The sequence below is a fragment of the Canis lupus genome, chromosome 25 (genome assembly GCF_048164855.1).
Source record: "Canis lupus baileyi chromosome 25, mCanLup2.hap1, whole genome shotgun sequence".
NCBI classification, from domain to species: Eukaryota; Metazoa; Chordata; class Mammalia; order Carnivora; family Canidae; genus Canis; species Canis lupus.
The window spans coordinates 45,633,304-45,654,801 of NC_132862.1; the positions used below are offsets into that span (position 1 = coordinate 45,633,304).

Here is a 21,498-nt window from a genome sequence, read left to right on the forward strand (position 1 = left end):
TAGCTGTTTTTTTTTTTAACATCTTGAGACATAACTTTTTTTTTTTCCCTAAGATTTTATTTATTTATTCATGAGAGACACACACAGAGAGAGGGGCAGACACAGGCAGAGAGAGAAGCAGGCTCCATGCAGGGAGCCCGATGTGGGACTTGATCCCAGGTCTCCAGGATCATGCCCTGGGCCAAAGACAGGCGCTCAACCATTGAGCCACCCAGGCGTCCCCTTGAGACATAACTTACAACTCACCGATATCACAATTTAATGGCTCTTTTTTTTTTTTTGGACTGGTTTTAGTATATTCACAGAATGTACAACCACTGCCGCACTTTTCATCAACCTCAAACAAAACCCCGTACCCATTAGTCATTTTTTATTCCCAGTCTCCTTCACCTCCCCTACTTAGGCAACCACGGATTTACTTTCTGTCTATGGACTGACCAATTCTGGATATTTCATACAAACAGAATTATGCAATATGTGGTCTTTTGTGACTGGCCTCTTTTACTCAGCATGATGTTATCAGGGTTCATCCATGTTGTAGCATCTGTCTGTCCTTTTTATAGCCACAATATGCCATAGTATGGATGTATGAATTTTCTTTATTCATCAGCTGATGGGCAGTTATTTTCACTATTTGGCTGTTAAATATTATGCTGCTATAACTATTCATGTGCAAGGTCTTATGTAGACATGTGTTTTCATGTCTCTGGCATATACCTGGGAGTGGAACAGAGCAATTGAATTTTATGCCTCCCTTTTATAAAGCTATCTACATATACATGGGAAGCCTAATTATTGTGAAAGACTGTGCCTGTGGGGAGAGGGGAAAAGTGAAGCATTCCTCTATAAAGTACATTATCTTTGAATCCCAACTGCTGAGTGAAAACATTTTGGGACAGCTCTTAAAACAAGATTGAACTAGAGCATTTCAATTAAGCATGTTTCAGTAGGAAAGGGCCTGTCTACACTAGAATATTTAGTGTCTGCTGAGTTTTAAAAATGACATGTTTGCCCAGTTGCATTTCTCAGCTGGGTGGGGTGAAATTTTTTTTTTTTTTAAGATTTTATTTATTCACGAGACATAGAGAGGCAGAGACACAGGCAGAGGGAGAAGCAGGCCTCACGAAAGGAGCCTGATGTGGGGCTCGATCCCAGGACCCCGTGATCACGCCCTGAGCCAAAGGCAGACACTCAGCTGCTAAGCCACCCAGGTGTCCTGGTCAAGTGGATTTTTAAATTTCACAGTTTTTATTAGGATTATTTAATTTTACTTCTCTTATTTTAGAGAAAGTCCTAGAATTCTAATAGGGGCTAATAAAGTATGAATCTTTAAAAATGAAAGTTACTGTACTTAATTTGTGGAACTTGAAACAAACTCTCTACTAAACCACCAGTGAGTCTTGAGAGTTGAGATCTTGTAACCCAAAAACTTTGTTAATGTTTAAAATTCCAGAGTTTTGGGCAGCCCCGGTGGCCCAGTGGTTTGGCCCCGCCTTCTGCCCTGGTGTGGTCCTGGAGAGCCGGGATAGGGAGCCTGCTTCTCCCTCTGCCTGTGTCTCTGCCTCTCTCTCTCTCTCTCTATTTCTGTCATGAATAAATAAATAAAATCTTTTAAAAAATAAAATAAAATTCCAGAGTTTTGATTTGTGATTGAGTTATCTGTGGATTTTTTATTTTTCTTTTTGTAAATGGATTATGGATCTGTTCAACTCTATTACTGGAGTATATGAGTCTTATTATAATTTTAGTGGATGGAAATGGTCTAAGAACAAAGCTTCTTGAAATAATTAAAACATGTTAAATTGTAATGTATTTCTGTTTTGGCTCAATGGAGTTAAGGAATACAATAAAGCTATGGTATTGTAAATAGTGTGCCTGAAGTGGGTCCTGGAAATGTCTATTTTCCACAAGCATCCAAGGTGATTATGATCAGACGAGTTTGGGAAACAACTAAAAAAACTCATGTTGCAGATTTGCTTTCCATAAGAATTTAAAGTAGAGTTTAATAGTTGCTACCTACCTTCTGGTTATAGTTCATAAAATAGGCTTTAATTCCTGTAGTACCATCAGTGCGGGCATCCTGGAATTTGCATTGGTATTCATGATGTATTCAGATGTATTCATGATAGAAATCTGGTTAAAAATAAATAAAGCAAAGTATTTATTGTAAGTTGTGAATGTTACATTTGTTGCTGAAGGATGTTTTATTTCTGCCTGGTTTTGGAGACACCACCAAATGAATGTATAAACATAGGATTAAATTACTCCAAGCTTCCTCCTGCTGTCCATTTGGCCGGCACCTGCTTGTAACTTAATAGAGGAGCAAACTAAAGGTGTAAGGCAGAGAAGGAAACAGCTGGTAACAACGGATATAGTCAGTGGCTTGTTAGATTTGTGCAAAAGTTAGTTTTTATATTTATTTTCTAAATTTTTATTAGTTTTAAGTAAGCTCTATGCCCAACACCAGGTTTGAACTCACGACAATACCAAAATCAAGAGTTGCATGTTCCACTGACAGAGCTAGCCAGGCACTCCAGTAGTTTTGTTTGTTTGTTTTTAAATATATTACTTATTTATTCATGAGGGACACGGAGAGAGAGAGGCAGAGACACAGGCAGAGGGAGAAGCAGGCTCCACGCAGGGAGCCAGAGTGGGACTTGATCCCGGGTCTCCAGGATCACCCCTGGGCTGAAGGTGGCGCTAAACCGCTGAGCCAGCTGGGATGCCCAGGAGTTTTTATATTTAAAACTATATTTAAACTTCAGGATACAAGAGCACTTATACCTAATTTGAATTCTAAAAGAGTCTGCTACTAAACAAGATTTAGAGTAAATTAACTATGTTCTTATAATTTAAAAAGAAGCTTGAGATGTCCTACAGGAGAAATGCACTCTGTGTTGGTGAGGCAGTAGTGGTGTGAACCTGAGCATTTTACCTGCTTCCAGGAGAGATCTGAGTGATCATGTTTACCTTTCATCCGATCTGTCTTTTTCCTTTTTTCCCTTGCCCCATTCTTTTTAAAGATTTTTAATTTTTTTTTTTTTAATTTGTCAGAGAGTACAGTAGGGGAGCAGCAGGGAGGGGGAGAAGGAGAAGCAGGCTCCCTGAGGCTCAATTTCAGGACCCTGGGATCATGACCTCAGCCAAAAGCAGATGCTTAAGGGACTGAGCCACCCAGGTGCCCCTCCTTGCCCCATTCTTAAAATTGACAAACTTGCTTCTTTCAGTAGTCCCTTTGAAAAACACACTTTGTCTACCATTTCTTCCTCTTGTTATTAGTGTTTTCACCTCTGCATTCTTCTCACCCAGCATATTGCCTGGTATGCAGTAAATATGCCTTGAGTTCAGAACTGAAGACAACGTACCTAACCAAGTGATTACACTGTTAACTAGCGGTATGATTTTGTGCAAATAAATTGTTCTTGATTCTCCCATCAGTAAAATTAAGACTTACCTTTTCCCTGTAGCATAGAGGATTACTATGACAACATGTGGAAGAATGCTTCAAAATAGAGATCTTGTGCAGATGTAATTTATTTATATTTGTTCAAAACGCAAGAGCCCATTGTGCAAGTCTGTTGACTGCACTACAGAATGTTGCAAAGGAAGTGCATGCCCTCTCTTCTCAGAAAACCCTTAGAGTACATGACCCTGTACTAGTGCAGTGGAGTTTATATTTTGCATATTCTCAATGCCTTTGTTCTATAATTTTTTTTAAAGATTTTATTTATTTATTTATTCATGAGACACACAGAGAGCAGAGACACAGGCAGAGGGAGAAGCAGGCTCCATGCAGGGAGCCCAGTGCGGGCTCAATCCCAGGACTCCAGGATCATGCCCTGGGCCAAAGGCAGGCGCTAAAGCGCTGAGCCACCCAGGTGTCCCCCTTTGTTCTATAATACCAACACACTAGGTGCGTAATAGCATTCCTGGTGTCTGTCTACCCTGCCACCTAACCACAGGCCTGAATGAGCTGCTTTGTTTCTCTATAGCTAACTGGAAGCTAAAGCTAAATTAGAAGTTAGATATTTAATACTGTAAGTCTGTCATATTTAGGTCTGATATATTTATACTTAGATTGTCCAATACACATTTAAAGCCTAAAAACTACACTGAACTTGGGAATCCTGGGTAGCTCAGTGGTTTAGCACCTGTCTTCGGCTCAGGGCATGATCCTGGAGTCTCGGGATCGAGTCCTGCATCAGGCTCCCTGCAAGGAGCCTGCTTCTCCCTCTGCCTGTGTCTTTGCCTCTCTCTCTCTGTGTCTCTCATGAATAAATAAATGAAAATCTTTAAAAAAAAAAAAAAACTATACTGAACTTAAATGATTGGAATTTGTATTACCATCTTCTCCATTAGTGTGAATCATTGAGAAATGATAAAATGATTGAATAGAATATAATCCTGCATCAAATATATGGATGTATGGATATCAACATGTGTACTGTTATATGTGTTAGAGCTGAGAACTTTACCGCAGGTAGTAAAGTGAGTGTGGAGGATGGAAAATTATGAAATCCATGATTAAGATTGCATTTATGGTTGGGCAATTGGGATTTGTAAAAAAATTTGAAGAGCACTAGGCTAAAAACCAAATTTGGAAATTCAGTGAATTATGCTTTTTCTATGGTACGTGGGTCAGAGAATGACTAAAATTGTCTTCAGATACAAATTTTTTTATAAGTACAGGAATTTGAATATAACAAATTTGAGAACATCAATTTTTTTATTTAAAGCATTCAAAATGGGAGTACTACTTCATTCCTGCTCATTCTTTATTCTGAGACTTTGTAAAGTTGAAATTTTGTTACTGATTTGCTCTGTTCTCCCCTCTCTTTTGGAACTTCACTTCATAATTTATTCCTTGCTTTCTGTATTTATATCTCATTGGCTTCTTACCCCTGAGTGTAAACATGCTTAAGACTCTTTTGTTGTGCATAACAACAGAACAAATGAACTCTCAAACTTACCTCTCTCTCTCTGACTTTTGTTCTTTTCTTTCCATCCAACCAGGCTCTTTCTTTGAAAGAATAGACTAAAACTACTTTCTATCCCTTTTCACTTCACATTCAGTCTTCAACTCCCTGTCTTCTGACATTGTCCCTGCCCAACAAATGGAACTGCCCTGTTAGGGATCATTATCCTGAGACTTTAATTTTTTTGGTGGCTACATTTCATACATTTCTTCACTACCTTATTATTGAAGTGCCTCCCTGACTTCTGTGAACATTCTTTTTCCTGGTTTTCTTGCTTCCTTTCTGACTCTTCCATTCCAGACTTAAAGGTTGCCTCTGCCAGCTTCTCAACTTTTGACCACTCCAGAAATGTTAGTTTGCCCTGAATTATTTTTTTTTAAGATTTTATTTATTAAAAAAAAAAAGATTTTATTTATTCATGAGAGAGAAAGAGGCAGAGACACAGGCAGAGGGAGAAGCAGGGAGGCTGACGTGGGACTCTATCCCTGGTCTCCATGCAGGGAGCCTATGTGGGACTCGATCCGGGGTCTCCAGGATCACACCCCAGGCTGAAGGGGGCGCTAAACCACTAAGCCACCAGGGCTGCCCTGCCCTGAATTCTAATGGTGTTTCTTTTTCAGATGAAGCCAGTATTTCTCCACATATTTTTTAAAACCATGTCTCTTTTTGATACATAAAAAATTCTGTCTTCTATTCTGGTGGTGGGGTAGGGAGTGATGGGTGCATTTATTCTTCTCTCCCATCCCTGCACTGAGTCATTGATACAGAGAAGATTGAAGAAAAAAAAAGATTGAAGATTTACTGAGCTTTATTGTTTATACTTTGTAATATGAAAACAGTAGGTAATGTTCCCTTTTCCAATGTGAAACTATCTATTGAATATGGGTTTTTCAAACTGTAATACCCTTTCTCACTTTTGACACTTCCTACCCATTGGAGGTCACTAACTCTCCATTCAATCTCCTTAGATAATTTCATTGACTTGTATCTATGCAGAGCACAATTCTGTATCTCCAGTCCAGACCTCTTAGTATAAGGCCTTTTATGTCTAACTACTTGCTGTACATCTTCACTTGGACAACTCGTAGGTATTTTTAAGTTATGTATGCCCCAAAGTGAACCTGTTATCCTCTTCTTTTTTTTTTTTTAATTTTTATTTATTTATGATAGTCACACAGAGCGAGAGAGAGAGAGAGAGAGAGAGAGAGAGGCAGAGACACAGGCAGAGGATAGAAGCAGGCTCCATGCGCCGGGAGCCCGACGTGGGATTCGATCCCGGGTCTCCAGGATCGCGCCCCGGGCCAAAGGCAGGCGCCAAACCGCTGCGCCACCCAGGGATCCCCCGTTATCCTCTTCTAAACCAATTCTTCCTTTATTATCTGTTCTGAGAAATAGGAATAACACCACTTTCCATAACAGCTGCCTGGAGTTAACTCTTACTGAGTTAGTTAACAAATCTTTGAAGTTCTTAATTTTCCTGTTCATCCCCTTCTTTCTGGTGTTCTTGCTCTAACTCATGCCTTCATATATCTCTTGTTTAGATTTTTCCAATATTCCCCCTAACTTGTGTCCTTCCCTCCACTCTCTATTCTTAATCTTCTATACTACCTCTAGGATGATTTTTCTAGGATATAATCAGTTGATAATGCTTCTTTTGCTTAAAGCCTTTCAATAGTTCCTACTAGTGTTCTACAGTAGTTTTTAGCCTGTTTTACATCATGATCTAATTTGAGAATCTAATGAAAGAAATGGAGTGATTTTTCTCTCCAGAAAAAAATGCTCATGCACACAGAATTTACATACAGTTTTATTTATTTATTTATGTATGTATGTATGTATTTATTTATTTATTTAATTTATGATAGTCACACAGAGAGAGATGAGAGAGAGGCAGAGACACAGGCAGAGGGAGAAGCAGGCTCCATGTACCGGGAGCCCGATGCGGGACTCCATCCCAGGTCTCCAGGATCGCTCCTGGGCCAAAGGCAGGCGCCAAACCGCTGCACCACCGAGGGATCCCTACATACAGTTTTAGGGGGTTCATTCATGAAATGGTTAAAATAATTCCTTGCTTATAGGATAAAACCTAAGTTTCCTAGAATCTCACAGTATACAAAGCATGCCAAATGTTGACTGCTGTTTACACCTGCTGAGCCTCATCCTCCTCCTTAAATCTTAGGATTTAGCCGTGTCAAATTCCTTAGTTTTAATGTTCGAGTCCGTTTCAAAACACTTCTGTGCTTTTTCCTGGTCTTTACATCTAAAACTCATCCCTGCTCCATCCCCCTACGCTGAGATGGTACACTGGTTTTCAGTTAATGAAAACCTAACTCATATTCCAGATTGGCTCAGATTTTACTTTATAAAGCCTTTCCCTACCTTTTCCCTTTTCCAGGGAGACTTTCCTGCTTCTTTTGAGTTGCCTTGTCTTATTCCGTGGATCCTGACTTACAGAACTTCCTTATTTTGATTTATTTGCATATTTTTACTTTACTTGTCAAAAACTGCAGAAAGGCAGGTGGTTTATCTTAATTACTGTCTTTGTGCCTAATGTCTGTAGAGTACCTTGTATCTTAGGAAATGTGTGTAGAATGAACACACAGTTATCAGAAGGCATTGTCTTCTGTTTCAGTAGATGTAATTACTAGGTCCATATGAGGATTTTGCAGAACGTGAAGATTTTTCTAAACTATAAATTTCATAATCTTCACATAAAAGTAGTGCATTACAGTTGTTGGGGAACTGCCTCACAAGTCTGAAGAAAATTAGGTTCCAATGTGGCCCTTGTTCCAATTAGGTCTTGGTTGCCAATAACACAAAGTCATTCTAGCTTATTTAAGCAGGAAAATAACTCAGGAAAAGGGCATTGGGTAGCTCACAGAATGGATGGGAAAGCTGGAAAATTAGGTTTGGGAAACAGGCAGGAGCCAAGGGAGACTCAGCTGCTGAGTTGGCCAGGATCAGGCCAAGGAATAGAAGAGTTAGAACACTGCTATCCGATATGCCTGCTGCCTCTGCTGACCTAGTACCACAGCCTTCTCCATGAATTATCTTTAGTTTAAATGTCCTTCCATATTCTAGATCCTAGTAGGAGTCTCTGCCTTGGCTGAACCTAGATCCCAAACCCTACATGCCACACAAAACAAAACAATGGGAAAGAAAAAGTATAGCTCATTTTAGCTTTTGTAGTGGGGGCTGGAGATTTGTTTCCTATCAAGACAGACACAATGTTGGATGCTCCCTACATAGGAAATTGGGTTCAAATGGCAAGCAGGCAGGCAAAAAAAAATTTTAAAAACAAAACAAAAAGGGAAGATTCATTACAGCACTGCAACTAGCTAGTACCTGACAGGCCTCAGAAAACTTATTTTACCTCTGTGGGTATCCCTTTTCATATCTGTAAATTTAAAATTGTCTTCTCACTATTAGATGGTAACAGTGTAAAAGTATCAAATATTTGAGCTTTTCAGAATAAAACATCCTGTAATTACAGTGAGTGTGGCTTTCATTCCTGTGATGTAAGCTGTGACACTTTTCCCCTTTCTTTGGAGTATGTTTTAATAATTTTGAAATACTTTCTGAAGTTAGTAAACTTTTAAAGTTGAACAGGGCAGTCTGAGGTCTACTGTTTTTAATAATTTGGTAGCCTCCCTGAAGATAGGAAGCAATAGGGACTTCTAAATGTCGAGCTAGGATTCCTTTTTTTTTTTTTTTTTTTTAAGATTTTTATTTATTCATGAGAGACACAGAGAGAGAGAGAGAGAGAGACAGAGACAGAGACAGGCAGAGGGAGAAGCAGGCTCCATGCAGGGAGCCTGACGAGGGACTCGATCCCGGGTTTCCAGGCTCACGCCCTGGGCCAAAGGTGCCAAACCGCTGAGCCACCCAGGCTGCGCCTAGGATTCCTTTTGATAGCCTAAATAAATACTGATAATCGCAACCATAAGTACATTTTTAAAAATTTATTTATTCTTGAGAGACACAGAGAGAGGGAGACAGAGACATGGGCAGAGGGAGAAGCAGGCTCCAGGCAGGAAACCCGATGTGGGACTTGATCCTGGAACTCTGGGATCACTCCCTGAACCAAAGGCAGGCACCCAACCACTGAGCCACCCAGGTGTCCCCATAAATACATTTTTTAAGGACAGTATTTAACCATTTGAAGCATATTTTTGTTGTTTCTTTTTATCTGTTTATATACAGCCACTATTTTCTTTTGTGTATTTTATATTCTGCATGTATTTTTTCATTGTTTATCACTCTTAGACATTTCTCTTAATTTGCTTATAGGTCTTAAATTTTGCCAACATTGCCTCTTTTTCATGTTATTAGTTATCTGAACCTCTTTTTCTTTTACTGGATATTTCTTGAGATCTTAAAGCAGTATTGTTTAAGTAGAAAATAGTTATTTGGAAACAATACGTTTGAAACAACTATTTAGGTACTTGGTAGGTAAAATAGCTACTAAGTCCATGTGAAAAGGTAGAAGCTGTAGTTGTATTAATTAGGGTACAAGTTAGGGTGCGTTATGAAGAGATTTCAGAATGAAGTGCCTTGGGATCCCTGGGTGGCTCAGCGGTTAAGCGCCTGTCTTCAGCCCAGGGCATGATCCCCGGGGTCCTGGGATCGAGTCCCACATCGGGCTCCCTGCAGGGCACCTGCTTCTCCCTCCGCCTGTGTTTCTGCCTGTGTTTCTGCCTCTCTCTCATGAATAAATAAATAAAATCTTTAAAAAAAAAGAATGAGGCACCTTCAATAGCATTCCCGAGTGGTTGGCCCAGCCTGGCAGGGCCACTCTGCTGCACGTGGTCATTCAGGAACCCAGTTCCTTCTCTCTTGTTCCTTTACCATCCCCTAACATTGTGTCCTTGTTTGCATGTCAGAACTGATTTTCTGCCACATTCACATTCCAAACCATAGGAAGAAGGAGAGAGTCTCTAAGGAGAGACCCACAGATTGCACACATAACTTCTGTTTGTATTCCCCTGATTCAGGCTAATTGTATGGCACAGTAAGCTCCTAGGGAACTGGGAAATGTGGTCTGCAGTTGTGTAGCTGTGGATCTAGCTAGAATTTAGGAGGCTTTGTTTTTTTATTTTTTTAAAGATTTTTAAAGTAATTTCCACACTCAATATGGGGCTTGAACTCACAACTCTGAGATCAAGTCACATGCTCTACCAACTGAGCCAGTCAGGTGCCCTTGGGAAGCTTTATTTAAAAGAAATAAGAGGGGACACCAGGGTGGCTCAGTTGGTTAAGCATCTGCCTTCAGCTCAGAACATGATTCCAGAGTCCTGAGATTAAGCCCTGCATTAGGCTCCCTGCTCCACGGGGAGCCTGCCTCTCCCTCTCCCTCTTCCTCTGCCTCTCTTTTTCATGAATAAATAAATGAAATCTTTAAAACAATAAAAGAAATAAGAGAACATATATTGGGGTGGAAGGAGAGGTACAGACATAGCTAGTGTTTTTGCCACATACGTGAAAACAGAAACTAGGGAGATATAGAAGGGGAAATTTGCTTTTGATCTGAAATCTGAATTGATAAATTCTCACTTGTAAGTAAACTAAAGTTACAATTTTTAAAGATTATTGGGAAGAAAAGTCTGAAATATGTTTATTTCATTTATGAGAGACACAGAGAGAAAGGCAGAGACAACAGGCAGAGGGAGAAGCAGGATCTATACAGGGAACCTGACGTGGGACTCGATCCCAGGTCTCCGGAATCAGGCCCTGGGCTGAAGGCGGTGCTAAACCACTGAGCCACCCGGGCTGCCCATGTAACAAACTTTAAACTGAAAAGATACCTTTATGTTTTTTAGGTTTGCACATCTGTAAGTAGACCTTCTGGAGCTCTGCCAGCCAACTCAATGGCGTCCTCTACTACTGTGCCTCTAGGATTTCACTATGAAACAAAATATGTGGTTCTCAGCTACTTGGGACTCCTCTCTCAGGGGAAGCTACAAGAGAATCTTTCCTTACTCCAAGGTATTGTCTTTGGCTTATGGTGGTTGTATTAAGTGGTAATAATTACTTCACGTATAAAAATACATATATCTAAATACTTTGTGGTTCATAAGGTCAAATCAAAGAATAACCCCTCATCCCTTCCATTCCCACCCCCTAATCCATTCCCAGAAAAGACGCATAATGCTTTTTAAGAGTGTGGTGATTTAAATGATTGCTGTTGGTACATGTAAAAATGTACTAAGTACATGTAAATAAACAGAATTTTATCCTTCTTTAGAAATTTCATACTTGGGGAGACACCTGGGTGGCTCAGTGGTTGAGTGTCTGTCTTTGGCTCAGGTCGTGATCCTGGGGTCCTGGGATGAGTCCCATATCAGACTCCTCGCAGGAAGCCTGCCTCTCCATCTGCCTGTGTGTCTGCCTCTTTCTGGGTCTCTCATGAATAAATTAATAAAATCTTATAAATAAATAAATAAAAAGAAATTTCATAGTAGGGGCACCTGGGTGGCTCATTCGGTTAAGCATCTGCCTTCAGCTCAGGTCATGATCTCTGGGTCCTGGGATTGAGTCCTGCATCTGGCTCCCTGCTCCTCAGGAGTCTGTCTCCCTTTGCACCTCCTACCCGCTTGTGCACCCACGTGCATGCTCTCTTTTTGTCTCTCTCTCAAATAAAATCTTTATTTTTTTTTTAAAGATTTTATTTATTTATTCATGATAGTCACACACACAGAGAGAGAGAGAGAGAGAGGCAGAGACACAGGCATAGGGAGAAGCAGGCTCCATGCAGGGAGCCCGACATGGGATTCGATCCCGGGTCTCCAGGATCGCGCCCTGGACCAAAGGCAGGTGCCAAACCGCTGCGCCACCCAAGATCCCCTAAAATCTTTAAAACAAAATTTTATACTTAACAAAACATAGATTAGAATTACATAATTATTTTAAAAGTTAAGTTTCTTGAATTGACTTTTCTCAAGGATATTAAATTTAAGCAATGTATTTATCAGATAGACTTTTAAAAAATATTTTAATTTCTAGATTTATTAGAGAGTGTGCATATGCGTACACATGTGCATGAGTTGGTGGGGGGTGGGCAGAGGGAGACTGAGAGAATCTTAAGTAGACTCTGCATGATAAAGGAGGCTTGATCCCATGACCCTGAGATCATGACCTGGGCCAAAATCAAGAGTCCAACCTTAACTGACTGAGCCATGTAGACACCCTGTATCTGATAGACTTAAGAGTTTTTAGCATAATTTTTTGTATTGTGAAGTTGTATATATTTTTCTGTAAATAGTTTACCAAATGAAGGTTAAAACAGTTACTGGAGTCTAAATTTATCTTATTTGTTAAGATGTAATAGCATCATAAATTTTTTAAAAGATTTTATTTATTTGAGAGAGAAAGTGAGCGAGAGAGGGAACACAGTGGGAGCATAGGAAGAGGGAGAAGCAGACTCCTCTGCTGAGCAGGGAGCCCTATGTGGGGCTCAGTCCCAGGATCTGGGGATCATGACCCGAGCTGAAGGCAGACACTTAACCAGCTGAGCCATGTAGGTGCCTCCCATGATAAATATTCTTATCAATTGATTTCTACTGCAGCTATGGAGTTAGTTCTAATCTATTTGCTTCCATTCTAGTTCAAAAAAGGGTAGAGTTAAGAATTCAGAAATGATGGAATCTAGTAGCCATTCTAACAGTAGGGATGACAAAAGATGTCTTCATATTCCTAATTTAAATACTTAAATGTGGGGCACTTGGATGGCTCAGTCGGTTAAGCATCTGCCTTCAGCTCAGGTCATGATCCCAGAGTCTTGGGATTGAGCCCCACATTGGGCTCCCTGCTCCTTGGGGAGCCTGCTTCTCCTCCATCTGCCTGCCACTCTGCCTGCTTGTGCTCTCTCTGTCAAATAAATATATTAAATCTAAAAAAAATTTTTTTCTTTTTTCCCTATTTTTTAAAAAGATTTCTTTATTTAAGAGAGAGAGAGCAGAGGGAAAGAGATAGAGACAGAGAAGCAGACTCCTTGCTGAGCAGAAAGCTTGTTGCAGGGCTTCATCCTAGGACCCTGGGATCAGGACCTAAGCCAAAGGCTGATGCTTAATCGACTGAGAAACCCAGGTCCACCCCCCCAATTTTTTTTTTAATTAAAAAAATAAATACTGGGATCCCTGGGTGGCGCAGCGGTTTGGCGCCTGCCTTTGGCCCAGGGCACGATCCTGGAGACCCGGGATCGAATCCCACGTCAGGCTCCCGGTGTGTGGAGCCTGCTTCTCCCTCTGCCTATGTCTCTGCCTCTCTCTCTCTCTGTGACTATCATAAATAAATAAAAATTAAAAAAAAAAAAAGAATTAAAAAAAATAAATACTTAAATGTGACTACCTGCTGTGTTCTGGTTTTTTGGGTTTTTTTGAGAGACAGCACATGCACACAGTGTGGGTTGGGAGGGCAGGGGCAGAAGAAGAGGGAAAGAGAATCTTGAGCAAGCTCCAAGATGGGATCCTGAGATCATGACCTGAGCGGAAATTGAGAGTTGGACACTTAACCAATTGAACCACCAGGCACCTCCTGGTGTGTTTTGTCTTTAAATATTAAGTCATATTTTAAGTACCCCAAAGGAGGTTACTATTTTAATAAAATTACATCAATATAACTTTTAAAGACTACTAAAAGAAAATGTGATACCAGTTATTTAATTTATAATTTATAACCAAACTCAGAGAGCAACTATTTTACCTTTTTTTTTTTTTAATTATTCATTTAGGAATGCCTGGGTGGCTCAGCGGTTGAGCGTGTCTACTTTTGCTCTTTTTTATTTTTATTTTTATTTTTATTTTTATTTATTTATGATAGTCACACAGAGAGAGAGAGAGAGAGGCAGAGACAAAGGCAGAGGGAGAAGCAGGCTCCATGCACCGGGAGCCCGATGTGAGATTCGATCCCGGGTCTCCAGGACCGCGCCCCGGGCCAAAGGCAGGCGCCAAACTGTTGCACCACCCAGGGATCCCTGTTTTCCCATTTAAAAAAAAAATATTCTCACCCATAATTATTGTGTTAGGCATGCCAATTATTTAGTCACTTCAAACTTGATATGGACTCTTGAATAAACAGCAGCTGAGCTGTTTAGACAACTGTCAGTTTATAAAGAGCCGAAGAAAACCACTCAGAATTGTTTGCCTTGTAGTTCAATGGACTATTGATGTTGTTCCCATTGTCCTCAACTCATTGAGCAGGTGTTCTTTCCAAAAGACTAATAATCTTTTTTTTTTTTCCAAAGGACTAATAATCTTAAACTTATTTTTTATGACACATATCTTTAGCTGCTTTAGCTGAACAGAGTTTAATTAACTTGACATCAGTAAATGACTTTCCTTGCTTGACTAACAGCTGAACCACATAGAAACTACTTTGGTTGCAGCCTCATTTTCATGTTTTTTTTTATGAAGTAATTCTATGATGAAAAGTTCCATTTTAAATTTTCTATTTTTTCTGACTTGCTTTCCTGTGACTTGGGAATACTCTGATGAGTCTGGTAATATCCGGATATTATGTGCTTCTAGCAGAGCTCTAATGTCATTGCTTAGTAAGTACAATACTTTGCCATCTAACTTGATAACTAATGTATATTCCATTTTGCCGTAAAAGAACAAAGTCCACCTTTTTTTTTTCTTGATTTGACATGTTGGGTAAATAAAAATTGTGGTATGGCAATATGGGTGGCATTGCCCTGTGGTTGTAATTGTGTCACTGTGGTACACAGCGCTACGCAACAGTGGAGCTGCGATGATGGAGCTGTGACGATACTGTACACACTCTGTTGTAACCCGTTTCTGTCAGTGTAGCACAAAGTAACCATACATAATACATGAATGAGTGAGTGTGGCTGTATTTCAGTTACTTTTTTTTCTTTTAATTTTTTTTTTGTTTGTTTATTTATGATAGTCACACAGAGAGAGAGAGAGGCAGAGACACAGGCAGAGGGAGAAGCAGGCTCCATGCACCGGGAGCCCGACGTGGGACTCGATCCGGGGTCTCCAGGATCGCGCCCTGGGCCAAAGGCAGGCGCCAAACTGCTGCGCCACCCAGGGATCCCCCCCCTTTTTTTTTTTTTTAAGATTTTATTTATTTATTCATAGAGACACAGAGAGAGACAGAGAGAGAGAGAGAGAGAGAGACAGAAACACAAGCAGAGGGAGAAGCAGGCTCCATGCAGCGAGACCGATGTGGGACTCGATTCCGGGTCTCTAGGATCACACCCCGGGCTGCAGGCGGCGCTAAACCGCTGCGCCACCGGGGCTGCCCTAAAGATAATTCTTTTAAGTAATCTCTTCACCCTTAGTGGGGTTTGAACTTAAGATCCTAAGATCAAGACCATGGCCTGAGCCAGCCAGGTACCCTACAGTTGGAATTTTGATAGGGGTTGCATTGAATCTGTAGACCCAGTTTGGAGGATATTGCCATCTCAAATCAAGTTTTTAAGACAGATTCTCATAACCCCATCCCGGATTTTGATTCAGGGTTCATTATTTCTAGAGATATGTACTGTTTCATTCTTTCTCAGCTTTTCTATCAGGAATGGATATTTGATCCTGAAACCAGATTTTGAGTGGGTGCATGATGAAATTTCCCTGCATTCTTCTCCTTGGAATCTGTCCTGTCTCAAATCTGTCTTCCATTGTGCAGGATATGTTGGGGAGTGGGAACACTGGAACCTGAAAACTACCATTGTGATTGGCTGTTTTGTACTTTTGTTTTTTAAACATTCATAGTTGAAGTATTTTTATGAACAATGAGTTAGCATGAGGTACAGATGTTAGATTTCTGTAGTTAAAGTAGGTCTCTTAGATGACCTATTCAAGGAAGTTCACTTAATCCAGCTTAGTGAAGCCTCTATCCTTTGTGTACTGTTGGAAATACTGGGGCACATATTGAGGCCGGATTTCCAGATCAGACCTCACAGGTTTGAGCAGATATGGCAAGAAGGAGAACCCTGGCCGAATTTCCTGGGATGGCTCCAGTAGAGCTGCTGGTGACCCATCTTGCTTTGCTGTCTCAGATGCAATGAGGCAAAAGGCTCTTTTTTTTTACCTTTAAACATCTGTCTACTATGGTATCATTTGGGGTACTTGTTTTTGCTATTGAGTAAATAATGGAACCATATTGTTTTTATGTTTGGTAGATGTTTTTAATTTGATTATAATTATTTGGGTTTTCTAGAGCAGTATTTGTCAAGACTAATTGCCTGAATGCTATTTTTTTTTTTTAAGATTTTAGATAAGTTTATTTATTTATGATAGCCACACAGAGAGAGAGAGAGAGGGGCAGAGACACAGGCAGAGAGAGAAGCAGGCTCCATGCACCGAGAGCCCGACGTGGGATTCGATCCCGGGTCTCCAGGATCGTGCCCTGGGCCAAAGGCAGGCGCTAAACCACTGCGCCACCCAGGGATCCCCGCCTGAATGCTATTTAAAAAAGATCATGGGCGCACCTGGCAAGGTCAGTCAGTAGAGAATGCGACTTGATCTTTGTACGGTCCTGCCCCATGTTTGGGTATAGAGATTACTTAAAAATGATTTTTTTAATCTTAAAAAAAATCCCCCCAAAATAAAATCATGGAGCCATACTCTAGACCTATTAAACTAAATGCTTCATGATGGGGCTTGGGAATCTGTATTTTTAATATATTTGCTCAGTAATTTTAATGTGCATTCAGTTTAGAGACCCATAGATGTAGGAAGTATTTTGCTCTGCCCATAGAACTATTCTAAACTTGTTGATCTGATACTCACTTTGAAAGCCCTGTGTGTATTTCAGGGCTGGAATATGATGATTGCTGACTCACTTGACTCTTGATTTGACACTGAAGTGGATGGGATTTGGTGTGCTAAAGTCTGTTTATCTTTGAAATATTTTTCTCTGGGTTTATAGTGGGGGATTTATGCTGCATGGTGCTACTGCGTAGCTTTTTGCTTTTGAAAGTCTGGGGTGGGGGCATTGATTAAATGAAAATCACTGAATCTGTCTAGGTCATTGGTTAGCTAAATAAATAGCCTTTTGTGTCCTGACAGCAGTAGACTTTTTCTGGTTTAGGTTTTCCACATGGCTTATTATCAAGTATGACAACTTGTCGTGTGTAATCAGCATCACATTAGTCTCATGAGAATAGACACTCCTTTAATCAGCTGCTTTTCTTTAATCTGGCGGGTAAGGCATATGGTAACCAAGACATTATTTTTGTTTACTTTGTGGCATGGTGGTAGTATTGGTGGTGGTGTGATTGGGTATGTAGGTGTGTATAGTTTTAGGTATGTAGATTTTTCCAAAAAGAGACAAATGGCAGATAAAACATTCATGTATTCCTTATTTTTCACTGTATATAAAAGATTACCATGTTTTAGAATTCAGTAATAATTTTACTTTTCAGAAGATCTAATTTTTTTTTTAAGATTTTATTTATTTATTCCTGAGAAACAGAGAGAGGCAGAGACACAGGCAGAGGGAGAAGCAGGCTACCTACAGGAAGCCTGATGCGGGACTCGATCCCAGGACTCCAGGAATCACACCCTGAGCCAAAGGCAGATGCTCAACCACTGAGCCACCCAGGTGTCCAGAAGATCTAATTTCTTAAAGATTTTTAAGTAATCTCTACACCCAGGTGTCCAGAAGATCTAATTTCTTAAAGATTTTTAAGTAATCTCTACACTCAGTGTGGGGCTCAAACTCACAACTCATAAGATCAAGAGTCAATGGATTGAGCCAGCCAGATTCCCTGAGAAGATCTACTTTCTAATTTTGTTTTTATAGGATTTATTTGAGCCTGGGCAAGTCATTTCAACTTCTCTAATTCCCATGTTCTTCATATAATGAGGAACTGGATGGCCTTTTTTTTACAGATCTTCCCAAATCTTTTTTTTTTTTTTTTGTAATCTTCCCAAATCTAAAATTGATTCAGGCATTGACTAAAACTCTCAAAAATAAGCATGGAGGATAATAGTTGAGGTCTTTTTTTTTTTAATTTTTATTTATTTATGATAGTCACAGAGAGAGAGAGAGAGAGAGAGAGGCAGAGACACAGGCAGAGGGAGAAGCAGGCTCCATGCAGGGAGCCCGACGTGGGATTCAATCCCGGATCTCCAGGATCGCGCCCTGGGCCAAAGGCGGGCGCCAAACCGCTGCGCCACCCAGAGATCCCAATAGTTGAGGTCTTATTCTTAACATTCCTCTTTTATAATATTCTCTATCACAATTCTGTCACCATAAATAGCTTTCAAAACATTGTCTCTTAATATGATTCTGGATTAAAGCTAAAGAAATGACACCAAAATGCAGCCCAGTTAAAACAATTAGTTAACATTGTATGTGGACCTACATTACATGTACGTACTTCTCTGATGATCCAGCTTGCTTCTGAGGATAAAATCTAGAATGCAGAGAAATGGAGGAATTACCTCTCACGTCAGACTAAAAAACAAATTCAGGGCACCTGGGTGGCTAAGTTGATTAAGCAGCTGACTCTTGATTTCAGTTCAGGTCATGATCTCAGGGTTGTGAGATCGAGTGAGCCTTGTGTGGGGCTCTATGCTCAGCAGGGAGTCGCTTGAGATTCTCCCTTTCCCTTCGCCCCTCCCCCTCAACTAAGTAAGTAAGTAAATAAATAAATCATTATAAGAGAAAAGATTTGATGGGGAGCCCTGGGTGCCTCAGCGGTTTAACGCCGCCTTCAGCCCAGGGCGTGATCCTGGAGACCGGGATCAAGTCCCACGTCGGGTTCCCTGCATAGAGCCTGCTTCTCCCTCTGCCTCTCTCTCTTTCTCTCTCTCATGAATCAATAAATAAAACCTTAAAAAAAAAAAAAAAAGATTTGGGATGCCTGGGTGGCTCAGTGGTTGAGCATCTGCCTTTGACTCAGGGCATGATCCCTGGGTCCTGGAATTGAGTTCCACATCAGGCTTCCCACATGGAGCCTGCTTCTCCCTCTGCCTATGTCTCTGCCTCTCTCTGTGTGTCTCTCATGAATAAATAAATAAAATATTTTTAAAAAAAGATTCAACAGATTGTATTCTAATTAAGAGTCTCAAATGTTTAAGTGCCCGTATTTTATTTTTTATGTGCCCTGTATTTTTGATTAAGGGCAAGTCAAAAACAAACCAGCAGATGTTAAGTTTGAAATTTTTTTTTTTAAAGATTTTTATTTATTTATTCGTTCATGAGGGACACACAGAAAGAGAGAGGCAGAGACACAGGCAGAGGGAGAAGCAGGCTCCATGCAGGGAGCCTGATGTGGGACTGGATCCTGGGACTCCAGGATCACACCCTGGGCCAAAGGCAGGTGCTAAACCGCTGAGCCACCCAGGAATCCCCAAGTTTGAAATGTTTTTATGGAACTCAAAATGCTGACCAAAACTTTCAGCCTACTCTTTTTACCCTACTCTGAGTTGTCTTGGAAGTGTGATTGATGGACTATCAGCAGGTAAAAGAAGGGCTTCCTCCCATTTATTTATTTATTTATTTAAAAATTTAAATGTTTTTTAAAGATTTTATTTATTCATGAGAGGCACAGAGAGAAAGAGAGGTAGAGACCTAGGCAGAGGGAGAAGCAGGCTCCCTGCAAGGAGCCCGATGTAGGACTCGATCCTGGATCCCAGGATCATGCCCGGAGCCAAAGACCGATGAGCCCAACCGATGAGCCCAACCGATGAACCACCCAGGCGTCTCGCTTCCCCCCTCTCCCGCTTTTTTTTTTTAAGATTTTATTTATTTACTCATGAAAGACCCAGAGAGAGGCAGAGACATAGGCAGAAGGAGAAGTGGTCTCTCTGCAGGGAGCCTGATTTGGAACTTGATCCCAGGACCCCGGTATTGCATCCTGAGCCAAAGGCAGATGCTCAACCACTGAGCCACCCAGGTGCCCAAGAAGGGTTTCTCTTAAAAACACTTTCATTCAGTGTAATTCAGTGATTGGTCAAAATTCTTACGTTTTTGGGTGAAAGAGATTATTTTATTTATTTCTTTATTTCTTTATTTATATTTTTATTTTTATTATTATTTTTTTAAAGATTTATTTATTCATGAGAAACACAGAGAGAGAGAGAGATAGGCAGAGACACAGGCAGAGGGAGAAGCAGGCTCCATGCAAGGAGCCGACGTGGGACTCTATCCCAGGCCTCCAGGATCACACCCTGGGCTGCAGGCGGCGCTAAACCGCTGCGCCACCAGGGCTGCCCTAAATTTTTTTTTTTTTTAATTTACTTATGATAGTCACAGAGAGAGAGAGAGAGAGGCAGAGACACAGGCAGAGGGAGAAGCAGGCTCCATGCACCCGGAGCCCGACGTGGAATTCGATCCCGGGTCTTCAGGATCGCGCCCTGGGCCAAAGGCAGGCGCCAAACCGCTGCGCCACCCAAGGATCCCTGTTTATTTATTTTTAAAAAGATTTTATTTATCCATTCATGAAAGACAGAGAGAGAGAGAGAGAGAGACAGAGACACAGGCAGAAGGAGAAGTAGGCTCCATGCAGGGAGCCTGACATGGGACTCGATCCTGGGTCTCCAGGATCAGGCCCTGGGCTGAAGGCGGTGCTAAACCCGCTGAGACACCTGGGCTTCCCTATTGAGCATTTTCAATGTAATGGGACTTATCTCATTAGCCTTGACAACATCTCTTTGAGGTAGGTATTATTTTCCCACTTTACATAAGGAGAGAAGCTTAAGAAGGTTATTTTCCTAAGGCCACATGTAGTGATGAGCTGGAATCTTGATGCCAAAGCTTATCTTCCACTTTATTGAGCCGCCTTCCAGGAAACCAGAAGGAGAGAGATAATTTCATTGAAAGAAGTAAGATTGACCTTAAGTTAATTTCCCCAGTCTGTGTTTGCCTTGTTTTAATAATGTCACACAATATGTGCTGTGGGTCACTTTACCTAGTGTAGTTACATTACTCAATGTTGTTGTAGAGCCATCTAAAAGTTTACAAATTACTTCTAAAAGGAAAACCTATTAGGGGCATTTGCGTGGCGCAGTTGGTTGAGAGTTTGGCTCTTGATTTTGGATCAGATCATGATCTCAGGGTCATTGGATCGAGCCCTTTGTCAGGCTCTGTGTTCAGCTCAATCTGCTTGTCCCCTCTCTGCTCCTCCCCTATCTCGTGCTCTTTCTCTAAAATAAGCAAAATCTTAAAAAATATAAAAGGAAAATCAATTCTCATTATCTAACACTACTTTTATTTATTTATTTTTTTAATTTTATTTATTTATGATAGTCACACACACACACACACACACACACAGAGAGAGGCAGAGACATAGGCAGAGGGAGAAGCAGGCTCCATGCACCGGGAGCCTGACGTGGGATTCCATCCCGGGTCTCCAGGATTGCGCCCTGGGCCAAAGGCAGGCGCTAAACTGCTGCGCCACCCAGGGATCCCTATTTATTTATTTTTTTAAAGACTTTATTTATTCATGAGAGACACAGAGAGAGAAAGAGAGAGGCAGAGACACAGGCAGAGGGAGAAGCAGGCTCCATGCAGGGAGCCCAACATCGGACTCTATCCCAGGACTCGA

At 40.9% G+C, this 21,498-nt stretch overlaps 1 protein-coding gene and 1 pseudogene across 20 annotated transcripts in view; one reads left to right on the top strand and one right to left on the bottom strand.

Annotated features, from left to right (window-relative positions):
- BCL2L13 (BCL2 like 13) overlaps positions 1 to 21,498 on the top strand; it is an 84,740-nt gene that overhangs the window by 2,245 nt on the left and 60,997 nt on the right. For 17 of the 20 annotated variants that reach the window (XR_012017916.1, XM_072799664.1, XM_072799643.1 and 14 more), the window contains exon 2: positions 10,796 to 10,961. The exons of the other annotated variants lie outside the window; for them this stretch is intronic. Coding sequence is in view for 10 of the 17 variants with exons in the window: in XM_072799664.1 (XP_072655765.1) it covers positions 10,844 to 10,961 (118 nt within the window). In the remaining 7 variants the exon portion in view is untranslated. The remainder of the gene's footprint in view (positions 1 to 10,795; positions 10,962 to 21,498) is intronic. 20 annotated transcript variants of the gene reach the window in all.
- Positions 15,809 to 15,978, bottom strand: LOC140617731 (small ribosomal subunit protein uS14-like; annotated as a pseudogene).